At 39.4% G+C, this 22,983-nt stretch overlaps 1 protein-coding gene across 8 annotated transcripts in view; it reads right to left on the bottom strand.

Moving 5' to 3' along the window:
* The window catches only part of CROCC2 (ciliary rootlet coiled-coil, rootletin family member 2), a 137,693-nt gene that overhangs the window by 90,856 nt on the left and 23,854 nt on the right, over positions 1-22,983 (bottom strand). For 5 of the 8 annotated variants that reach the window (XM_089509291.1, XM_089509297.1, XM_089509294.1 and 2 more), the window contains exons 4-8: positions 14,903-15,061; positions 11,495-11,578; positions 8,274-8,380; positions 3,597-3,762; positions 764-870 (exon numbers count right to left, since the gene is read on the bottom strand). In XM_089509291.1, coding sequence (XP_089365417.1) covers positions 764-870; positions 3,597-3,762; positions 8,274-8,380; positions 11,495-11,578; positions 14,903-15,061 — 623 coding nt within the window. The remainder of the gene's footprint in view (positions 1-763; positions 871-3,596; positions 3,763-8,273; positions 8,381-11,494; positions 11,579-14,902; positions 15,062-22,983) is intronic. The other 3 variants (XM_089509295.1, XM_089509298.1, XM_089509296.1) reach the window with 3 other exon arrangements.

Raw genomic sequence — 22,983 nt, 5'->3', positions numbered from 1 at the left:
AGTGTCTTATTTTTCATCACAATTGTTACTTTATCTAAATCAACTACATTGTATAGTTTCAACAGCCATTCTTCTGGTGTTAATGTTTCATTATCTTTCCATTTTTGATCATATTCTATTCTCGACACCATAACCATATACATCAATATCTTCCAGTGTTGATTCCTGATTTATCATCCAGTATATATGCCATATTAAGGAGGTAAAATTCAGGAACCATTGGGAATATGATATTCATTATTTTAGATATTAGTACAGTATGTGTATTTTTGACCAATATTTCTTTGCTATGAAGCATTGCCAACACATATTATAGAATGTTCCCAAACTCTTTTTTACATTTTCAGTACTGTAATTATTTCTTTCATATCTTGAATGATTTCTCATGTGTCAAATACTACCTATGCAACATTTTATAGTAATTTTCCTTTAGTTTGTAACCTAATGTAATTTTTCCCCTTTTTTCTTCCAAGTAAATTCCCAATGTTCTAGTTGTAGGGGGTGTCCGATGTTCTAGGCCCATTTGATCATTGATTCTATTACCACTTCTTGTTTCATGTTCCAACTGAATAATAATTTGTATAACTTGGCTATCATATGATTGTCTTTCTCCAATACAATGGTTTCAGATTTCCGTTTCTTAATTTCTGTGCCATCCATTTCCTGATCCATCTTGAATCTTTCTTTAATTTGATTGTAAAGGAACCACTGGCATTTGATACCTTGTGATGCTAGCTCATCTCTCATCTAAGGGAGCACCTACCTCTCTACTGTTGTGCGGAGCTCTGCAAAGTTACCACGGAGTGTGGCAGCTTGACGCCATAGCAAGAGGATCCCACTGTGTTCATTGCTTAAATATGAACTGTAGCTCTGAAAGAACAATGGCAAATATATGACTGATATGTTGCAAGCTCCATCACTTCAGCATATTATTTACAGAGCTCTGCAGAAACAAGTTCCTGATCTTTATTTCACTTCATATTTGCATCACCTAAACTAACATTCCCAAGTTCTGTTGAAGATCCTATATGGGTAACAGAACTAGGGACATAATGAACATTCACAGTTTTTCTCATGACAAGAAAGGGCACCCCACCTAAAAATCAAAACAAAAAACTCTGGAAACTACAGTGATAATTTTCACATTTAGGGACTTTTTTTTGTGGCAAAAATCTCACAAAAGTCCAAAACACACTGCAGAAGTAATCCAGTTTGAGATCACTTTAGCTGCCCTGGTTTGATGCTAAGGAATTCTGGGAACTGTAGTTTTGTGAGACATTTAGCCTTCTCTGTCAGAAGGCTGGTGTCACAATAAATAACAATTCCCACAATTCCCTAGCACTGAGCCAAGGCAGTTAAAGCAGTTGCAAACTGGATTATTTCTGCAATGTGTTTTGTACCGAAGTGATCTTTGTAAAAAAAAAAAGTTATTTGCATAAAAATATTGTTGGGACTTCTTTGCACAAAACAATTTTTAGTACAAAATAAAATTTAAAAAATCATTAAAAGTACTGTAGTTTGAGAATTGCTTGTAATTTTTCCCACCAGGGAGAAAATGTCTGATATTTTTCCTTCTTGCGTATTAGAAGAATGTGAAGTCTTACATCCCTAATCAAGATCAGATGACGTATAAAGCATGGGGGAGACCTTGGCACAGGCAAGTAGAAACATTAACTGAAAATTATGTTTACATGTAACTGATTGAATTGGTTTTACTTTTTGTTTTGTTTTGCAAGCTGCTGAGAACTTTGGGAAAAGCAAGATAGAAAATATTAACTAACTTGTTATTGACCTTTAATTTCCAATAATTTCCCCCCATCTGGGCAGGGAGGCTGATGCACCACCCCACAACACACCACAAAACTACTAGAGTAAAATATAGACCAAGGATACGCTTTCTCTCTCTAGTGTTGTAGCATGGTTGGCATCAACTCTGGCTGAGCAAATAAGATGTCTGAGCTCAGAACTTGGCCAAAATATATACTGTATGAGCTAATATTTTGCTGTACAAATGAACATGTCTCAGAGCTTGTAAATCTACACATACAGATTATTCTTATATAGCACAACATAATATCAGTCATCATCACCATAATCAAACCAACAAACTCTGCTGTTTAGAACTATTTTTCCAAGGTTTCCCATAGAATCGAGGTTCAATCACACAGAGAAGCCCTTTCAAAATACTGGAAGAGTTCCAACAGTGCCTTGGTGGTCTCAGCTCCTTAGCAGAGTAATTCAACAGCAATTTTAACTGGGTCACTACTGCAGCTGGTTAGCAGTGCCTGGAAATACCACAGTAGTGGCAAATACAACACTGGGGATAGAAGTGGAATTGAATTAAGTGATTCTTTTAAAAATGCTAACATTGTATGAAGTCCAGAATGGTCACAATCATTATTTTTCCTCTGAGAGCTTCCAAATCAGGACAGGTTGTATTCAGGGAGGGGAAAAAAAGTCCCATCAAACAAGGGAGTGCATGAAAGGTGGCAGAAAGAGTTCGTAATTAGAAATTTGTAGAGATAGAAATATTCAAGGTTAGTGGTCTGAAATACTGGAGAATAATGAACCAATACCAACTGAACAGGAAGCCATGATGTGCAAACAACTCCAGTATAATAGAATTCACTTAAACATTAATAGGCCATGCTGACCAAACAGATTGATAACTGCCAAGCATTACATATTAGGGTAAACATTTTGTTTACAGCAAACATTTACAGACAAGATGTTATGAGGATTAAGAATAATTATCTTTAAAGTAGCCGAGGCAAGGTCAACATATCCAAAGGGATTTTATTTTGAAGGGTAGAAAATTCCCTTTTCTTCTAGTGACTAAAGATATCAGTGTGAAATAGATCTTCTCATTGATCAGGAGTGGGTAACTGCCAGGATTTAAGGGGCTGTATTGGGTTCCCTTGAAGGGCTGCATCTCCCATTTCAAGGACTGATTATGGGAGGGAGATAGCTTTGGTCACCTTGGTAGATGACCTTTGTCAGAAACTGGACAAGAGAATGGATTCCTGTTGGCTCTACTAAACTTTTTGGTGGCTTTAGATATGATTCAATAATATTGGATGGGACTTGGAGGCATTGTTCTTAGTATCTCCAGTTCATGGAGCAATGAGCTTAAAAAGTAGTGCTGGAGGGTTTCTGTTCAACATCCTGGCTCTGGGCTTCTCAGGGTTCAGTTCTGTTCCCCAAGTTATTTAAAATAAACATGAAACAGTTGGGAGAGGTTTCCAGAGTTCTGTGGTCTAAACTAAACACCTGTGCACTGATGATATTTAACTCTATCTGTCCATTGCATCTAGCTCCATGGAAGACATTTTGGTGCTTAACTGGTGTCTGATAGCATTAATGTACAGAATAAGGGTGAAAGGATTGAAGCTTAATCCAGACAGGGCAGAGATGATCCTGGCCAGTCAAAGGGTTGATCAGTGATGATGGGAGTTGTAGTCTAAAACATCTGGAGGGCACTGGGGTTAGGGGAGGTGGCTATGGGGGACAGGATATTAGTGCAATCTGAAGTGGACAGATCTCTTATCATGATGCTGCAAAACATTTCAAAGGCTATACTGTACAATAAAATCTACCTCTCCACCCTTTTGCCACTGGGATTCCTTATGTTCCAGTTTACTCCTCAACGTCTGCACATCTGTAGCTGCCCTCTCTAGTTCTCCTGCTAGTCTTTGTTTTGAGGATTTCATCTGTTCCAGCTGTTCCCGAAGTAGAGTGTTCATCTGGGAAAGGCTGGTACTCCTAGGGAAAAAATAAATAAAACTAAACACACTAACCTAAGACAATGTTTTCCTCCACAGTCACCACCACAGGGCACAAAAGTTCTATTACATTCCAGAACACTCCAGATCCATCTACCAAACCCTCTTGACAACTGGAACTCAGTTGGAACATTTCCTTTTATACTGAAAACATTTGGAGATGAACCCATCCTTTAACTCAAGATTAGACAACCTTTTCCTTATCTCATGGGCCCCATGAGACATATTACCCCCAGAGAGTAATCTGTCAAAGGTTGCATGCTAACAGTAGGTGGATCTGAAGACCCTGTCTGCATGGCCAGGATACTCCATGGGAAGCAGTGAGCCGATTGCTCTGAGGTTAGAACAATGCGGCTAGCATCAACAAGGCCGGGTACTTCATTCTGACCTCAGAGCGAGTGACTCATCATAGCAGCAGCCATGCCAGGCAGCACAGTGAGACGTATTCTACACAGCTGCAACAAAGGGCTCCAGCTCTTCCTAGAAAAACTGGAGCAATAGGTAACTTTGAAAAAACTGTTATAAAACAGGTTCAGTTCTGAACAACCAGATGTTGTCTGGACTGTTAGCATGAGAACTAGGTTTTTTGGCTTTGCATCATCCAGACTCCTCACTAAGAAGACAGGGGAAGGGCATTTTGTTTGGTCCATGCAGATAGTGCCTACACCAGTGGTTGATAGGAGCAGAGCCAAATTTAGACAATCCCACTATATTTCTCCCTGTTTCCTCAACTGTCTCCCCCCCTTCTCTCTCTCTCATCTTCCACACATACCAGGTCAAGACCTGAACTGAACACTTGTTTTTAAGACCAGCCCATTTTCCCTAGAGCTGCAGGTTGACGTACTTGCTCTACTTCTTCCATCAACCCAAACTGCAAAAATTTCAGAGTCCTCTTCAGTGAGAAGGATTTTGTAATTTTAATTTTGTTAATAGTTAAATACTTTTCAATCAAATCTTTTTTCTCCATTTTAACTATGTGTGTTTTTATTTACTTTGTAAACTAGAGTCCCTAAATAAAATGAGAGTGGCTTAAAACTAAAAACAAAACAAAACAAAACAAAATCTTTTCGAGCTAAAGAGTCTTAGCGATAATTATGATATACCAAAGACTTTAAGTTGTTTTAAATTGCTAAAATTGTTTTATAGAATCTAGATAGTTTTAAATTGCTTTTGCACAGAATCATAGAATCGTAGAGTTGGAAGAGACCACTAGGGCCATTCAGTCCAACCCCCTGCCATGCAGGAAATCCAAATCAAAGCATCCCCGACAGATGGCCATCCAGCCTCTGTTTAAAGACCTCCAAGGAAGGAGACTCTATCACCCTCCGAGGGAGAATGTTCCACTGTCGAACAGCCCTTACTGTCAGGAAGTTCCTCCTAATGTTGAGGTGGAGTCTCTTTTCCTGTAGCTTGCATCCATTGTTCCGGGTTCTGTTCTCTGGAGCAGCAGAAAATAAGCTTGCTACCTCCTCAACATGACATCCCTTCAAATATTTAAACAGGGCTATCATATCACTTCTTAACCTTCTTTTTTCCAGGCTAAACATCCCCAGCTCCCTAAGTCATTCCTCATAGGACATGGTTTCCAGACCCTTCACCATTTTAGTCGCCCTCCTTTGGACACGCTCCAGTTTCTCAACATCCTTTTTAAATTGTGGTGCCCAGAACTGGACACAATATTCCAGGTGGGGCCTGACCAAAGCAGAATACAGTGGCACTATTACTTTTCTTGATCTAGACACTATACTTTTATTGATGCAGCCTAAAATTGCATTGGCCTTTTTAGCTGCCGCATCGCACTGTTCACTCATGTTCAACTTGTGGTCTACTTGGACTCCTAGATCCCTTTCACACGTAGTTTCATTCAGCCAGGTGTCCCCAATCCTATATTTGTGCATTTTATTTTTCCACCCTAAGTGCAATACCTTACATTTCTCCTTGTTGAATTTCATTTTGTTAGCTTTGGCCCAGCTTTCTAGTCTATTCATTTTGAATTTTGATCCTGTCCTCTGGGTTATTAGCTATTCCTCCTAATTTAGTGTCATCTGCAAATTTGATAAGTATGCTCCCAATTCTGTCATCCAAGTCATTGATAAAGATATTGAATAGCACTGGGCCTAGGACAGAGCCCTGTGGGACCCCACTGATCACTTCCCTCCAGGATGAAATGGAGCCATCGTTGAGCACCCTTTGCGTTCGGCCGGTCAACCAATTACAAATCCATGTAACAGTTACCTTATCTAACCCACATTTTACAAGCTTGTTTGCAAGAATGTCATGGGAAACCTTGTCAAAGGCCTTACTGAAATCAAGATATACTATATCCACAGTATTCCCTTCATCTACCAAGCTGGTAATTTTATCAAAGAAAGATATCAGATTTGTATAGCATAACTTCTTTCTCTGAAATCCATGTTGACTTTTTGTGATTATGGCATTGCTTTCTAGATGTTCACAGACTCTCTGTTTAATAATCTGCTCCAGAATCTCTCCTGGTACTGATGTCAGACTAACTGGATGATAATTGTTGGGATCCTCTTTTTTCCCCCTTTTTGAAGATGGGGACTATGCTTGCCCTCCTCCAGTCTGCTGGGATTTCTCCTATTTTCCAGGAGTTTTCAAAGATTATTGCCAATGGCTCCAATATTCCATTTGCCAGTTCTTTTAATATCCTTGGATGGAGTTTATCTGGTCCTGGAGACTTAAATTCATTTAGATTAACAAGGTATTCCTCTACTATCTCTTTACTTATCCTGTGCTGAAATTCCCCTATTCTGTCCTCTGCTCCATTATCCTCAAGTTGAGCACCCTTTTCCTTTTCTGAGAAGACTGAGGCAAAGAAGGTATTGAGTAATTCTGCCTTTTCTGTCCCGTTAGCATTTTGTCATCTTCTTGACGCAGTGGCCCTACCATTGCCTTCTTCTTACTTTTGCTGAGGACATATCCAAAAAAGCCCTTTTTGTTGTTCTTAACCTCTCTAGCAAGCCTGAGTTCATTCTGTGCTTTAGCTTTTCTGACTTTACCCCTACACATGCCTGCTATTTCTTTGAATTCCTTTTTCGTGATTTCCCCCCTTTTCCATTTCTTATACATGCTCGGTTTAAACCTTAGCTCAGTTGAAAGTTCCTTAGTCATCCATCCTGGTTTCTTGAGACACCTCCCATTTTTCTTTCTCACTGGAACTGTTTGAAATTTGCCTTCAGTATCTACCTTTTGAGAAAGTCCCATCCGTCCTGAACTCCTTTATCTTTTAGTATTTCTGACCACGGGATCGCCCTCAATACTTCTCTAAGTTTACTGAAATTTGCTCTCCTAAAATCTAGAATGTGTGTCTGACTACGCCTGACTTCTCCTTTCCACTGTATTACAAACTCCAGGAGAACATGGTCACTTCCACCTAATGATTTAACCACTTGCACCCCATTAACCAAGTTATCCTTGTTGGTTAGGATCAGATCTAAAATAGCTGATGCCCTTGTTGCCTCTTCCTTGTTTAAATTAGTTTTCAAATTTGCTTTTCGTCTGTACACTGCCCTAAGATATTATAAAATATGGTGGGATATAAACAATTTAATTAATAAAATTTAACAAAACATAAATAAAACTACTTTCCTTTTATTAATATCGCTTTGTGTATAAAATCTATTTTAAATCTATCATTTTTTTAAATGTTGAGAAGGCTATGGCAGTATTATCACAGGGCTGGATTCAAAGTTGGCTAGAAGTAACAATTGTTGACTATTAAGTTCAGTTAGCCATAATTTGCTTGATCCCTCCCAAAATATTCATACCTTTAAATCAACTGAAATTTATTCCAGTTTGTGTGAATTCACAAATTAAAGCTTCTCAGCTGATCCATAATAATCATATACAGTTTCATTTTATTCTGTTTTACTGTTAACAGCCACTCAATGAACATGTTCAAAATCATATTATGGAGTAAGCGCATCATTACACTACATTACTTTTCTACTGAAATCGCCACAAGTGCTGGGTCTCCTTTTGCAGTGACATTCAGGAAATCCATTATAAAAGTTCATCTTAATTCTAATTATCCTGATTTCCACTGAATTTTCACAAATTTCTTGTCTTTCCCTAATCTATTTTCATTTTCATGATTTTCTAGGAAGTGGAAACTCTGTCTTTCCTAGATCATTTTGCATATCATTGTCAATGACAGAGCACAGGAACACTGCTACAAAAAAAGAAAAGAAAAGAATAATCAGTTATTTATATTCATACATTTCAATCTGAAGCAGCAAGACCAACTTTGTGCCCTTCAGATGTGCTGGACAGCAACTCCTGTCATTCCTAGCCAATAGGCACAAGCTTTTTCCATGCATAAAAGATCAAAAGTACAATTTTAAGATGCTAAACAGACAAGTATCAGACTTTTACTGTAAACCATCCTGGATGCCAGTAACTTGAAGGATATTAATGGAATATACCACAAAAAATCAACAACATATCAAAGCAAAAAAGAAATCTTACCTCTGTTGCTCTTCCTCCAGATGGACAAGCGTACTTTCCAGTTCTGCACTATGATCGTGTTCAAAGCGGCGTAAACGCGATTCTGTTGAATCTAACTTCATCTGTAGCTAAGAAAGAAGAAACAGGCGGGATTGAGCAGCAATGGTAATAGAAGCACAGTCAAAATTTAACATATATTAGCACTTGCATATATAATCTTCTAAGCCTGGAAGAAAAGTTAGATGATTACATTTGATGAAGTAGACTGCAGTTCACAAAAGCTTATACTGTATTGAATAAAAATTGAAAGTCTTTTTTGCTTGCAGTGGAAGAATAGTAGCAGCTAATCCTTCAGCAATTAAGGGTGCTCTGAACAGGACTTTTAGTAAATATACTCCATATTTCTTTACCCTAACACTTAGATATCCTATATTTTTGTGCTTCTATAGGCCTCATGAATTCAAGACACTATTTTTCCCCCACCACTTCTCCCTTCATTACCTCTTTCATATTCAGCCGCTGATTCTATTTTCCCTTCTCCCTCAGCAATTATAAGACCTTCCTCTATATCTACTGCTAAAGCAGTTCTTTAAAAAATATATAGAAAATACAAATTTCTCTTTGTAGTTTTTATCCCAACATTACTTGCCAGTTTACATTTGTTGTTGATTTTATGACTCTGTCTTATGGCAGCCCTACCAGATTTATTTAGAGGTTTGTCACTGCCTTCCTCTAAGGCTAAGAGAGTGTGACTTGACCAAGGTCACCTAGTGGGTTGCCATGCTTTATGTGGGATTAAAACCCTGGTCTCCTGGAATTCTTGTTCAACACCCAACCACTAGACCACTGTAGCTCTCCCAGTTCTGCTAAAAAATATTCTCTTTGTGGCAAAACAAACAAACAAATAAACAAACTTTGTTCATTTATACAGTTACCCTGATATAAAGTTACCAAACTAAATTTTATGACTATAGCCATATTACAAGATTTCCTGAACACCAATGGGAGAAGAACAACAAATATGTAAATGCTGAAACTTGGATAGGATCTGAAGCAGCAATATACAGCATAAGCGTCAGTGCTGGCCAGACAGTGTTCAGAACAATTCTGTTCCTTCATTTTTTTGTATCCTGAGAACTGCTAGTGAATGCAGGAGTAGATCAATTGAATCAATAGGAACTCGTAACTCAACATTTCAGTAAAATACAGATTCACTGGTTCTAGTTGAGGCTAGCAATTGCATTTAGGCCATTATCTGCTAATTGTGTGGAGTTTCACTGGCTCTCATTCTGGACTGCTCAACCTTGCTTTTGGAATTTGTCCATCTGGGATCAGGATGTGCTTGCCTGGCTTCGGTGATGTTCTGCACTTTCTATAAATGTTACTGTGTATCTCTGATGTGAATTATGGTAAGGCGTAATGTTTTATGATCCAGAGTGCTAATGAAGAATAGAAATATTAAAAGAGTTCTCATACCTGGGATCAAACATTGATAAGAATGGGGACTGCAGCCAGGAAATCAGAAGAAGATCAGAAGAATGGGGAGGATGGTTATGAAAGAACTAGAAAAGATCCTAAAATGCAAAGATATACAACTGAGCCCAAAGGTTAGAATCATACAAGCTACCGTTTTCCCTCTTACCATGTATAAATCTGGGAGCTGGACAGTTAATAAATTAATTTGAGGTGTTTCACTGAAGAAGAGGGTTTTTGTGCCAAAAAGACAAACAAATGTCCTAGAACAGATCGAGCCAGAAATCTCCCTGGGAACCAAGATGACAAAACTGAGGTTGTCACACACTGGCCACATCATGAGAAGGCATGACTCACTGGAAAAAAACAATAATGCTAGGAAAGGTGGAGGAAAGTAGAAAGAGAGGAAGACCTTATGTTAGATGGATGGACTCTCTTAAGGAGCTCAAGGGTATGGGTTTACAGGAACTAAGCAGAGCAGTGGAGGATAGAGAGTCTTGGAGATGTCTCACTCACAGGGTCCCCATGGGTTGAGATCAACTTGAAGGCAGTTAACAACAAACAACAAGTGCTCTACTGGGAGCCATTGTGGAATAGTGGTTTGAGCATTGAACTATGACGCTGGAGAGCAGGGTTCAAATCCCCGCTTGGCTATGAAAACCCACTAGGTGACCTTGGGCAAGTCACAGTCTCTCAGCCTCACAGGATGCTAATGGCAAACCCCTCTGAACAAAATTGCCAAGAAAACCCTGTGATAGGTTCATCTTAGGGTTACCATAACTCAGAAATGACTTGAAATCAAACAACACAGAGCACACAGTGCTCTACTAGCTGTGCCAGAAATTTTCTCACAGCCCTTTCTTCTTGCCTGGTGTTGACCCCCTCCCAAAAAAAAAAAAAAAAAAAAAAAAAGAAGAAGAAGAAAAGAAAACCATCCTGGAGAATTTGCACTCTTGTCACTTGCCTGGAGATATCCCATAAGAATGAGAGATTCAGGGCCAGACCTGAGATCAGGCAATACTATATGGAACAGCCTCCCAAGAGATGATCATCTTGCACCATCTTTCTGGTCTTTTGGACAGCAAAGCAAAAACCTTTCTATTAATCCTTTTAAGTAACTTTTATTTTTAAATGTACATTTCAGGTTCTGGGCTTCTCAATCTAAAACTCTTTAAAACATTTTAACTATATTTCTAGCTTGGAAAACTCTTACCTGCTTTGTCCCAAATCCAATTCCTACTCCAAATGAGAGTAATGGGAACTCAGCACGTTGGCATTTTCTACTCTAATTTAACCAGTTTTATACTATATTTTAATGCTATATTTGCTTGCAAGCTACTCAAAGAATTTCTGTTATGTGGCAGCTATGTAATGCAAGAATAAATAAGCAAATTCTACTCAAGTGCTTTAGCCATAAATGAGAGTTCATATCCAGCTGTGAGAAGTGCTGTACACTCAAAATGTCTTTCATGTAATAAAGCACTTTTCAGTTTAGTTGTTTCTATAGCCCATATTACACTCCATACTGCCCACACTTGTAGATATTCATGAAATATGTATGAGAGGCATTAATTAATGTGAACTATACAAAGAGTATTTGTATCAAATATGCCATTAGGTTAGGCTGTCTGCCAAGTGCTAACTCCAGTTAAATGTGCATGGTATGGTGAACAGTGATATACAAATTGCTCACAGTGCTAACAGTTAAACAGCCACATGGCTCATCATTATCATATACATCATGGGGGGTGGGTGGGAGGCATACAGACCATCTGTTTCTGATGCTCACACTCAGATGTTTTCCCCAACAGTTGCTGTTCCAGATCCCCACATTTTTTCTTGTACTGCAACATCTAAGCCATGGAATAGAAAGGACAAATGTTTACGTAAAGGCAAAAATAATAAGACAGTATAAGAAAGATGAAATGAAAGAAGTAGAAGCCCAGGTAAGGCTACTTACCTGGAGTAAAAGAGACACAGGTTTAATATATAAGGGGTCCAAAAATTATCTTTACAGTTTTAATTCTACATAGAATTGAAAATGCAAAGATCATTTTCATACACTATATTAGGACAATAACAAGAATTAAACCCTGATGTACAAGGCTGAGGGGAATTTGCCAAAAAGCTTTAATAGATTTTCAATTAATTTTAAAGTGAAATATAAAAACTCCTTAGACTTCTACCAAGATATTGAACAGGGACATGTACATAAACTAGACTATGACAGGACTGTGTAATGGAGACTAGGATAGAAAACAGACATAAATAAAATAAAAAAAAGACAAAGAGAAACTAAAGCATACAGCCACTTGCTCAGTTGCATTATCACAGCAATCACCTTCATATTAACCTTACAAATCTTCATGCTAATAGTAGTCACCAACTTTATCCTATGCAGACATTATGTGAAAGAATTTACCAAATTCTAAACCCACCAACTGGCAGACTCTGAAAGTTCAAATCTTATGAAATGTATTGCAGTAAATTCAAAGCTGGCACTTAAGAGTGAATAAGCATCCTCCCAAATATATTCGCCAGTTTAGCTATTCAGAATTAATATTAATTAATAGACTGTACACATAAGTTAAAGAGGAAATAGGGGCAGGGTCTTTTTATTAAATGTCAGTTTGTGTACAGTCTTCAATTTCCTGTCCCCAGCTCCAGAGTCCAGAGTGATTCCTGTGAAAGCTGTCATCAAATACAACTGATGAGATTTAATGGGGATTTCTTGAAGGTGCAGCTGATCAAAAGTGCCTCTTTCCTCAAATTCTGCCCTTAAAGTACAGAGATTTACATGTTTTAACTTACAGTATAATTAAAAAACTCACTATGTCTTGCTCTACATATAAACTATTGCATATTTCTGAAGAAACCACCCACATGTGATCACTGAGCATATTCTGTCACCCCAATTCTTCTCCATCCTTGATTGTTTTTGTTCACAAGGCAAATTGTTCATCCAGTTCATGAGCAGAATTAAAGTTAAACCCCGCTGCTCTGTTCACATTATTTTAATAAAAATGTTTATTTCCTGCCTTTCCATCAGTATGAGGTACTCAAGGGAACTTATTACTATAACAAATTCAACTAAATGTAAAAACAACAACAGCAACAACAACCACAATCCATAAACACATACATAAAACTAGAACAAGCTTTAAAACACAGAAGACAACAAATAATATACATCCAAATAGCAAGAAGAGGTTTTGTGGGGGACATCAGCACACATTATTATCCATAAACAGCAAAGATGCTTTGGGACCTTAAGGACTAACAAACACACAAGCTCTTCTGGACTATGGTCCACCCTCAGCATCTGATGATGTGGGCTGTAGTGTATGATAAATATGTGAGTTTTTAAAGGTGCCACAAGACTGTTGTTTTTTCTGCAACAAGCTAACATGGCTTCCCATCCCACACTATGAATAAAATAGGCTGAAAGCCTCATGGAACAACAGCAGTCTTCAGTTTTGACTTTTGTCATCAAAGGAGGGAGCTAAATGTATTTCTTGGGCTGGCATTCCAAAGCCTAGGTCTAGTAATACTGAAGCCTCTATAATGAAGTCTCTTCGTCTTGGGCTCAAATGATAGCAAATATGTAAAATGAGACCCGTAGCTGACTTTAGAGTGTTGGTGGGGTCTTGTGGTAGAAGGCAGTGCTTAAGACTTTAATGGTAATGATGAGGATAATGAATTGAGTCAAACGTGAACTAGAAGATGGTGCTGCATCATTCCTCAACTAATTGGATACAGTCAGCTGAAGTCTGCAGCCACTCTCCAAAAGCAGCCTCCTAGGAAGTGTGTGTTAAAAGAATCCAGTTGTGATGAAAGCATTAATTTGGCATGACCATGGCCAGATATGCATTGTCCAGAAACTGGAGCACAAGCCTTCCCACAGATGCCACTTGAATATCCAGAAGCAAAACTCAGCTCAGGAGTGCTTCCACACTGCAAATCCAACACTTCTAGAGGAATGTTGACTCACACAAAACAGGCTTCAATGACTTGCCTTTACCAGATTAGTATTGCAAATAACCAGGAACACTTCCATTTTAGCCTTGACTGACCCAAAGAATGATGCAACTTCCACATTTATGTTTATGGAGTTCTGGAAAACTGTAAATTATTCTTAGCTTGGATCACAGCTTGGAAGTCATGCCTTGCAAATAACAATGTTACCTTTAAAAAGATAACATGAGAACTGGTAATGTTTACTGGCTAATTCTGAGACATTGTTTTTGGGTGTCATTTGGAGGAGCAACTAAAAAAAGTAATATGGACGCTAGGAACACATTACATAATGAGTCACTCTTTCAATAACAATGACAGATTACTTTTCTTAAAGCAATGTTTCTTGTGCAGCAAACTACTTTTAAAAATTAATAATCTTCCAAGCTCTGATTACTGTACATCTAGCAACCTGAATTGAAAATACCATATTCAGTCGGCCCTTCTTATACACTGATTTTTTATACACGGATTTAAGCATCTACGGTTTGAAAATGTTCCAAAAAAGTATAATTTCAAATATCAAACCTTGATTTTCCATTTTTTAAATAAGGGACACCATTTTGCTAAGTCATTATATTTAATGGGACTTGAGCATACACAGATTTTGTGATACATGGGGGGTCTTGGAACCAAACCCCAGTGTATAACAAGGGTCCACTGTATACTCAACCTTTTATGGGCATGTAACAAAGGATCTAAAGAATGAAGCAAAGGAAAAGAATCCTAAAGAATTTACAAAATCCCAGCAGGCATAACTGTTTGTGCTCAGGCTATAGGTTAGATGGATGAGAGAGAGAGTAGAGAGTCAGTGCTTCCAGGACAGATTACACTCTTGCCTTTCACCAGGGGATGGTTCCCTTTTTATAAGAGTGAAAATATAGTACTTACATTGGCCTGTGGATAAGTTGATTCTGATTTTTTGGATCAATTTTTTGACTAAAATTTCTAGATGTATACATGAATATATAAAGTAAATAAACCAGTAACTGGCCCTCAGAGACGGAAAAAAAAGCCAAGGGCATGAACAATTTATATTTTTTTAATCCAGAGTTAAAGAAGACTTTCTGCACAATTTTTCACAATTTGGTCTGTATGGAATCCATCTAAGAGAACCTGCCATTTTCACTTTCAGGAAACCTGGCCAAGGTGCTGCCACCCACCTTGTTCTGCATCTTCTGCACTAGCTGAGCCTGGCGCTGCTGCCCATCCTGGAAGGCTTGCAGCTTGCGCTTGTATGCCTTCTCGTCCTTTTTGAACTGCTGCTTCATCTGCTGGAACACTGTGCTTCCTTCTACCTCTCCTCGCAGTGCTTGCTCCAGCTACAAAAGCAAACACCCTCCCTGATCCAAATGGCAAAACAAGGGGTGGGAGCAGAGCAGCTCAACTCCTCAAATGTTATACAAATACAATTTGTCAGGACACAACCACAAGCAAAAATGTCTATTTTTGAAAGCAAATGAAAGTTCTTCAGAACTACAACATTCCCAGCAGGGCTTCTGAATGCTTTGATACTTTTGGGACAAGTGAATCTCCTTTTCACAGAATGGAGGAATCAGAATCTAGAACCTTAAAAAAGCTACACATACACTGAAGTTGTAAGTGCAATATAAGATTGCAAATATGTATTTTTGTGTATAATTAATCTGCATTCTTCTCTTTTGCCATTTTGCCCCCCTCAGATTTGCCCATGAAATATTGCAGAGTTTCAAAACTGATAACATATGCTTCTAATCTGAAACTTTTGGCAGGGAGGAGTTGAACAGTAAGAAGGCTTATGGACAGATGAAAAGATGTGAAATCCTAAACACATTTAGTAGGAAGTAGGCTACATTGGATATATTGAATGTACTTCTGAGTATCAGGTCTGTCACAGAAAATAAGACACAATGGGTACAGTTGCCCTCCTCAATGATGGTTCCACAGTTGAAGAATGAACCTAAGTGGTGTCACACCAGGTATGTATCTTTTTATTTTCTGGTCTTCCTCAGCATTTTAAGTTTTAATGTTAAGATACTTAAATGCTTTTAATTGTGCTTGTCAGCCTTTGGTGTGGCAAATTTTCATTTATTTTAATTTTATCTGATTATGTTATTGCAGTGCAGAGGTGGGAACCATGTAACTTGTGTGTGGCAAGCTTAGACATATTTTGTGGTCATCAAGCCCCTGTAGATGAAAAAGAAAATCACCTAAAAACCAGAACTCCAGCTCTGGGAATTTCCCTAGAGGTATGACTCTTCTTGAAAACAAGACTCAAGCCCTTTCTGTACATGCCAAATAAAACCACCACCTGCCCCTGTCTCTTGGTGGGGACTGGATGATGCAGAACCAAACCCCAGTTATGGTGTGAACAGACTGGGTGACATTTGGCCCATTCAGAACTAGAACTGAGGTATACCTCTTAAAATACATTAAAATAAGTCCCTGCTTGTTCTGGATCTTTCCTGGAAGTAGCCCTCCATTCTGATGCTGGGGAGCTGTTTAAAACACATCCCTCTGTGCCACCCAATACCTTTGCTGCTGGCTGGGTTTGCTCACTCTGAGAACAAGGTGCCCAGCCATATGACTGCTGGGCTCCTTGTTCTCAGAGTGAGCAAACTCAGCCATGGCACATCAGCAGACATAGCGGGCAGCATAGCAGGATGCATGTGGCCAGAATTGGAACAGAAGGCTGAGGTAAGAGGGAGAGATTGGGTCAGCTCTGAGGCCAGGACACTCCATGTTTTGTTTTGTCCTCCAAACCCTTATAAAACCTTTTACAAACTCCAATTAGCTCCTGGAGGTTTCCCAGAGCAGCAATTCTGGACACTTCTGCATTTGTTTTTGGAGGCTAGTGCAGCCTGCAGCTCATTTCTGGAGCCAAAAATTGTCCCCAGATTCCCAAAGCTTAGCAAACATTTGACAATTTTTAATATCGTAATTTAAAAATATATATTAACTGTTTAGAAAACATTGCTCATGTATGTTATACCAATAGGTTAAATATAGCCACACTTTAGTTAACAAAGGCACCTGTTTTCCCTCCACAGGAAAGCCGGCGCCTGTTTTCCCTCTGCAGGGAAGCCGCAGCCACCAAACTGCGCGGCTTCCCTGTGGAGTGAAAAGAACCCGTGAAAACTGGGTTCTTTTTATGCCACAGCTGTGGCATAACAAGTGCGCCACAGTGCGCCACTGGCACATTTGTTACGCAAGCGCCACACGGTACTGTGTGGATGCCACATGGCACTTGCATAACAATGGTGGGTGCCACCATTGTGACGCCCTCATCACATGCTAGGGTTGAGGGGCGTGTGTAAGCGCCGCACAGAAGCAACCCTAGCACGTCACCATGATGCCGCAAAGGGCCGGTATGTACCGGGCCAAAGAGTTTTTACAAAGTCTTTTTGTGTTCACCCAGGCCTCCTTTCCTCTTCATCCTCTCTCTAGTTGGATTCTTTTTAGCACTATTGTATGATTTTATATGTTGTTCGCTGCTTTTATTGTTTTTACAAAAAGTGGGATATAAATAAAAGTTTTATTTTATTATTTATTATTGGCAATGGGAGGGCAGCTGAGGAAGGCTGGAAAAAAAATGCAGTGTTGGGTTGCAGCAGTGTGCTGCTATAAACAATACAATAAAGCCTGAGCAATGAAAGAACCGGATTCTGCTTCAGAATCCTATTCTAGTCATTTGTGCCTCCTACAACAGAAAACATAAACAGCAGCAAAACAAAAATAAAAGGAAGAGCAGGTTAGACAGCCTCACCAACTATCCCCAGCATATTAAAAAGAATGGCCACCAAAATGAAAAAAAGATAAGAAAAATAGAGACTGGTAAAAGAAGAAGCCATCCCTGGATGCATTTTGAACAAAATAAGTGGCCTGGTTTCAAGTGGTCTCCAGAAATTCTCCCCCTCAAATATTTTGTTTATTTATGAAAGGTTTACCCCACATTTTCTGCAACTCAGTAACACGTTAATGCAGACTTATTTATAATGCATTCCCTGAAGTGTTCCAATCTTTATATGTGTCTTTCATGAGTTAACATTGCTTCTGATTTCAGAACTAATTTTCTAATGTAATATTATTGGTGTTTATGTTTTATGTACAGTTATTAACTGCCTTGTAGGAATAAAACGGTAGAATATCAATATTTAAACAAACACAACAGTACACAAAACCTTCACCCCACAAGCCAGGGACCAGCACTCCACAAATCAGGGATCAGCAGTTTCATAATAAAGAATTGTGCCTCTGAGCATGGACAGAGTGTCATTGAATAACAGCTTGTCTTGACTTTCCTAGAATAAAATATCAAGGCTTTTGAAAAAAGACCAAAGACCAAAGCCAGGATTCACATCCATCACCTTTTAAAAAAATAAATTATGTACAACTGACAAGACACTTTCTTTTCTAGTCAGGGTCTCTGTACATTATGTTTTCTAGGTGCAAAATACATATATGGCAGAATAAAGACAAATCTGCTCCAACTGGTACTACTAGGGCATCCCATTCCTAAGGAATAGGAAATGGAAATGTCATTCAAATTGTGAATGAATAAAGACCTCCTCCATTCATTCTGCCTTTCCGATATCATTCATTTCATTGCTACCATTCTGCAACAAGAAGCAGCTGGATGCCGGGCAATGATCCCAGCCTGTTGCTGGAATAGCTTTTGGAAAGACTTGATGCTGAGTCAGGCCTGGATCATTGTGCTTGTCATGAGGATGAGAGTGTAGGATTGTTTGGACTCAAAATTATTTATGCTCCTCTGGATGAGAACTTTTGTCTAGCCAAGAATGTGCCCATGCTCTCCTGAGGCAGCAAACCCAAGCAACAGTTCTTTGTGGGTTAGGGAGGCACACAGTTTAAACATCACAACCAGGCAGCTGCACATACACCTGATCCAGAAACCAGCAGTGTGTGAAAACAGGACCAACATCCTGTCCACTCTTAACATGCCTGCGTTCTCTTTGTACACTATAATCACGCAGCATTTGCACACTAGAATTTGATTCCTAGCAGTTCCCTTTCAAAGAGTCATTGCTGAAGCAGAATGCTAGTTGGCTGGTTGGATTTAAAAGCAGCTGCTCTACCATTCTATCTCTGAGGCTACATTCATAAGAAATATTGGGGGGGGGGGGGGGGAATCCTCATCTGGGTAATGATGTCACACTGACCCATATTATAGCAATTTAAATGTTAACATATTTTGCTCTTAGAAATAACATACTGACCCTGTCTGTCATGGGAAACGCACATCAGCAGGAGTTGGCTAAAGTTAGTTTCCAAAGGGAAAACTGATGATTGGCAGCTGCTAACAGGCATCTGTTAAGAACACACTTTTATTCATGGGAACAGGGGGAAACAGGCCCAGCAGATTCTTGACATGAAATGGCCTTATCTTTATGGTAAATTAAAGAAATGAAACATGGCTGTTGCCAAGGCTATATTATATTCAGGCATACAAATAATTTTTGAAACAGAACCTTGAAGACACTTATGAAAGCATCCCAAATTTCTTCTTCTCGGAATGAGTTTGAGGAATGGCAGATTGGAAATGCTCTTCATTAACACAGGGGGGTAGGGGTGGAGTTCTCTGGTAGAAGAACCACACTGAGCTGATCAGGACAGTAAGCATGAAGAAAAGGCTATATATTTTTTTATTTCCCTAATTATGGCCTCCAGTAAGAAGGAATTTGCTACATCAGTTCTCAAGCAGGTATACTTAACAGTTCTATTTGGTGTTCTGGCAAGATAAAAAAAGGGGGGGGAGGGGGACTAGGATTCTGCAGATTTTCAGTTGCCCCCTGTAAGTTTCCAAACTGCCTTATTTTCAACCTCATGGCTGGCCAAGCATTATAGGTGCAGTAGCAACAGCAATGGGGAAAACTTCTGCCATCCAGGAAAGTTCCTGCACAACCAGACCTCCTGCTCTGAAGGCACAGAAAGAGCTCCAGAGTATCTCACAGCCCCTTCAGCAGCCTCATCCCTCCAGGAGAGCAGGGATGGCCCCGAATAGACTAAACTCATGTTTATTTATTATATTATGCACTTCTGTAATTATTGCCCTCAATGGTGTTCATAGATGTTGTTGTTGTTGTTGTTGTGTGCCTTCAAGTCATTTCCAACTCATGGTGATCCTAAGGTGGACTTATCATAAGTTTTCTGGGGTGTGTGACTTTCCCAAGGTCACCCAGCTGTTTTCCATGGCCAAGCCATGACTCAAACCCCAATATCCAGCTCATGCTGCCAACTTCTTTCTTTCAGTTAGTCTCAAAGGTGCTACAAGATCTCTCTACATACTGATTCAATAGACTAACAAGGCTATATCTTTGAATCCCAAAATCCAGAGTCCTGGTCCTATGCTCGAACCACTAAACCATCCTGCCTCTAGCTCACAGAAGATGTAGATGGCTATGTAGCAGCATTCAAAGAAATAGCCATGTGGAAAGTGAGAAGCTAGGTGTGATGTTGACCTTCCAAAGGCTATCCCCACAGATCCTGAATGCCTGCCACTTTCACTCTAGCCCAAGGTCCCCCTTCAGAATCCCTCCTTGGATTTGGGGTGATTGGGTCTCCAGATGATTTCACAGTGGATTAGTGTGTGTTCGCTTTGGCCTGATACAGACAGCCAAAATAAAGCTGCATCGAGTCACTTTGGAGATAGGGTGTTTCAATGATGCATGCATCCTAAGAGTCCAGAAGCTGCACCAAAGCCACGCTCCAGTCCTAAGGACTGGAGTGCAGCATTGGTGCAGCTTCCAGACTCTTAGGACAGATGCATCATTGAAACACCATATCTCCAAAGTGACTTGAAGCAGCTTTATTTTGGCTGTCTGTATAGGGCCCAAGTTTTCTTTATGGCAAGTGTTACCACCCCTTGACTTAGAGTGAATGAAGCCACTCAGAGTTAACAAATTAAAAGGAGAATTAATGTGGTTTATTCTGATCTGTAGCACATACTTTACTAATAGTAATAGTAAAGAACAGTAAATACTTTAACAAGTTCCAGTCTTAGTTCCAAACATATAAAAATATTCAACTTGATTTATGTCAGACCTTTTCCTTCAAACAATTCAGACACCCAGTACACCATCACTGCTAACCAACTCTCTCCTCTGATTCCTCCAACTGTTGATTCTCAACTATCAACCATGTCTCTCCGTTCAGACAGACACTCTTGCTTTTTATACTTTCTGATCCCTGCACAGACCCCCTTCACTGTCTCTCTGAACTGTGACTGGGTGCCTTGAAGCAAGTCTGTCTAGTGCCTCCTTCACATACAGGGCAAACCTAGGTCTACACGATTTAAATACTCTCATTCTATTCTAATAGACTCTAATCTGGCCTCACACAATTTGGAGGCATTTGAGCCTTCTGTGAATCTGAAAAACTCCATAAACTCAGCTGAAAAAGGATTTCCATTTTTAGCAGAGTATCAGTGAAGTTGTGTGTAACTGAACATGTGGCCATCAGTCTAGTTTGCACAGATTCACATGGCTGCACATTTTCAGCAGAGAAAGGGAGAACAGATGTGAATTTGCGCAGGAAAGCAAAAACAATTAAGTGTCAAAGGGAATGTGTGAAAACCTGCAGCAATTTGCATAATACACTTATGTGTAGACTAGCTCTTGGGTAGCGGTGGTGTAAAAGATTATCTTTTCATTCCACCACCTTTCTGAGTACAGGAGAAATGGTTTTCAAATGGAACCTGAAACAGCTGAACAGTATGATATGCTCCTTTGGCTGCATCCGCAGTGCAGAAATAATCCAGGTTGACACTACTTTAACTGCCATGCCTCAATGCTACTGAATCGTGGGATTTGTAGTTTGCTGTGGCAGTGGGGCTCTCTGACAGAGAGGGTTAAATATCTCACAAAACTACCAGTCCCAGAATTCCATTGCAATAATCCATGACAGTTAAAGTGGTGTCAAACTGCATTATTTCTGAAGTGTGGATGCAGCCTTTGTCAACCTTCTAATGCTCAAGAGAGAAGATAATATTTTATTTATTTATTTATTTATTTATTTATTTATTTATTTGCAGTATTTATACTTCAGCCCTAAAGGCTCTCAGGGTGGCTTGCAGAAGGAAGTTCCTTAGTCTGGGCACCACTACCTACAGGCCCATTTTCCATCTTTACCAAGTACATCTCTGAAGGTGGTGGAACACTGTCCAGGGCTTCAGAGGTTGAACATACTGCATAAGCTGGTTGGTGACATTTTGTAGTGTTGCTGATTTTTGTTTTTACTTGTATCCTATTCTACATGTGCAGGGCCAGCAAGGGTGGAAGCGTTAGAAATGTTTAGATGAGTATCTGAATCATAACTGGGTTGGACTGTTATCACTATATAAACTGGGGAAAACAGCATGTCAGGCATACATATCAGTTTGTCATTTCCTGGAAGGACCATAGAGCAGAGTTAATTAGCAACCCACTGAGCTCCTTTCATTCATTCCCATTCTCTGCTTTCCCAGAAAAGCCAACCTAAAATGCTAAATGCCTTTTGTCATCAAAGCTGCCACTTATCTTGAAAAGTGATGGTGCTACCATGTTACCTCTGCTTCATTTAAAAGCCACTTCAGTTGCAATGAGTAAATTAAGTGATCTGAAGTCGAAGGCTTTCAGGGCCGGCATCCATGGTTTTTTGGGCTATGTGGCCATGTTCTAGAAATTTTTCTTCCTGACGTTTCGCCAGCATCTGTGGCTGGCATCTTCAGAGAATGCTTTGCCTGGAAAAAGTGGGTCTATATATACTGTGTGAGCCTGGGAATGCAGGAGTGATTTGCATGTGTATTGTTCTGTGCTGATGGCCGGCCTCAGGCTGGGAGGCTAATGCAAAAGAGGATTAATGTCTGCTAATTGGGGATCATTATCTGCTGGGAAAGCCCCTGACTCTGAATGGTTTCCCATTTGCATTTGCTGAGTCCTTATTTTGCTATTCTTCAGGACTGGTAGCCAAATTTTGTTCACTTTAAGGTTTTTTTCTTTCCAGTTGAAATTATCCAGATGTTTGTGGATTTCAATGGCTTCCCTGTGCATCCTCTGGCCACAAAAAACCATTAAGTGATTCTATTTATCTGAGATTTTAAAGTCCTGCTATTTCCATACTTTATTATTTATTTTGTAGGTGCTCAGTCCTTTTATAGGATCCCACTTGCATCTAGAAATGTAACCCTTATAAATTATTACTTACTCTTGAGACACTGACGCCCATTTGAGTTAGGGAGCCCAGCTGTATCAACAGTTTATCCCACAAA

Source organism: Sceloporus occidentalis, unplaced genomic scaffold, assembly GCF_023333645.1.
Source record: "Sceloporus occidentalis isolate IW3139 unplaced genomic scaffold, rSceOcc1.0.p SCAF_2, whole genome shotgun sequence".
In the NCBI taxonomy this organism is placed as follows: domain Eukaryota; kingdom Metazoa; phylum Chordata; class Lepidosauria; order Squamata; family Phrynosomatidae; genus Sceloporus; species Sceloporus occidentalis.
This window is presented reverse-complemented; position numbering and strand designations above follow the sequence as displayed.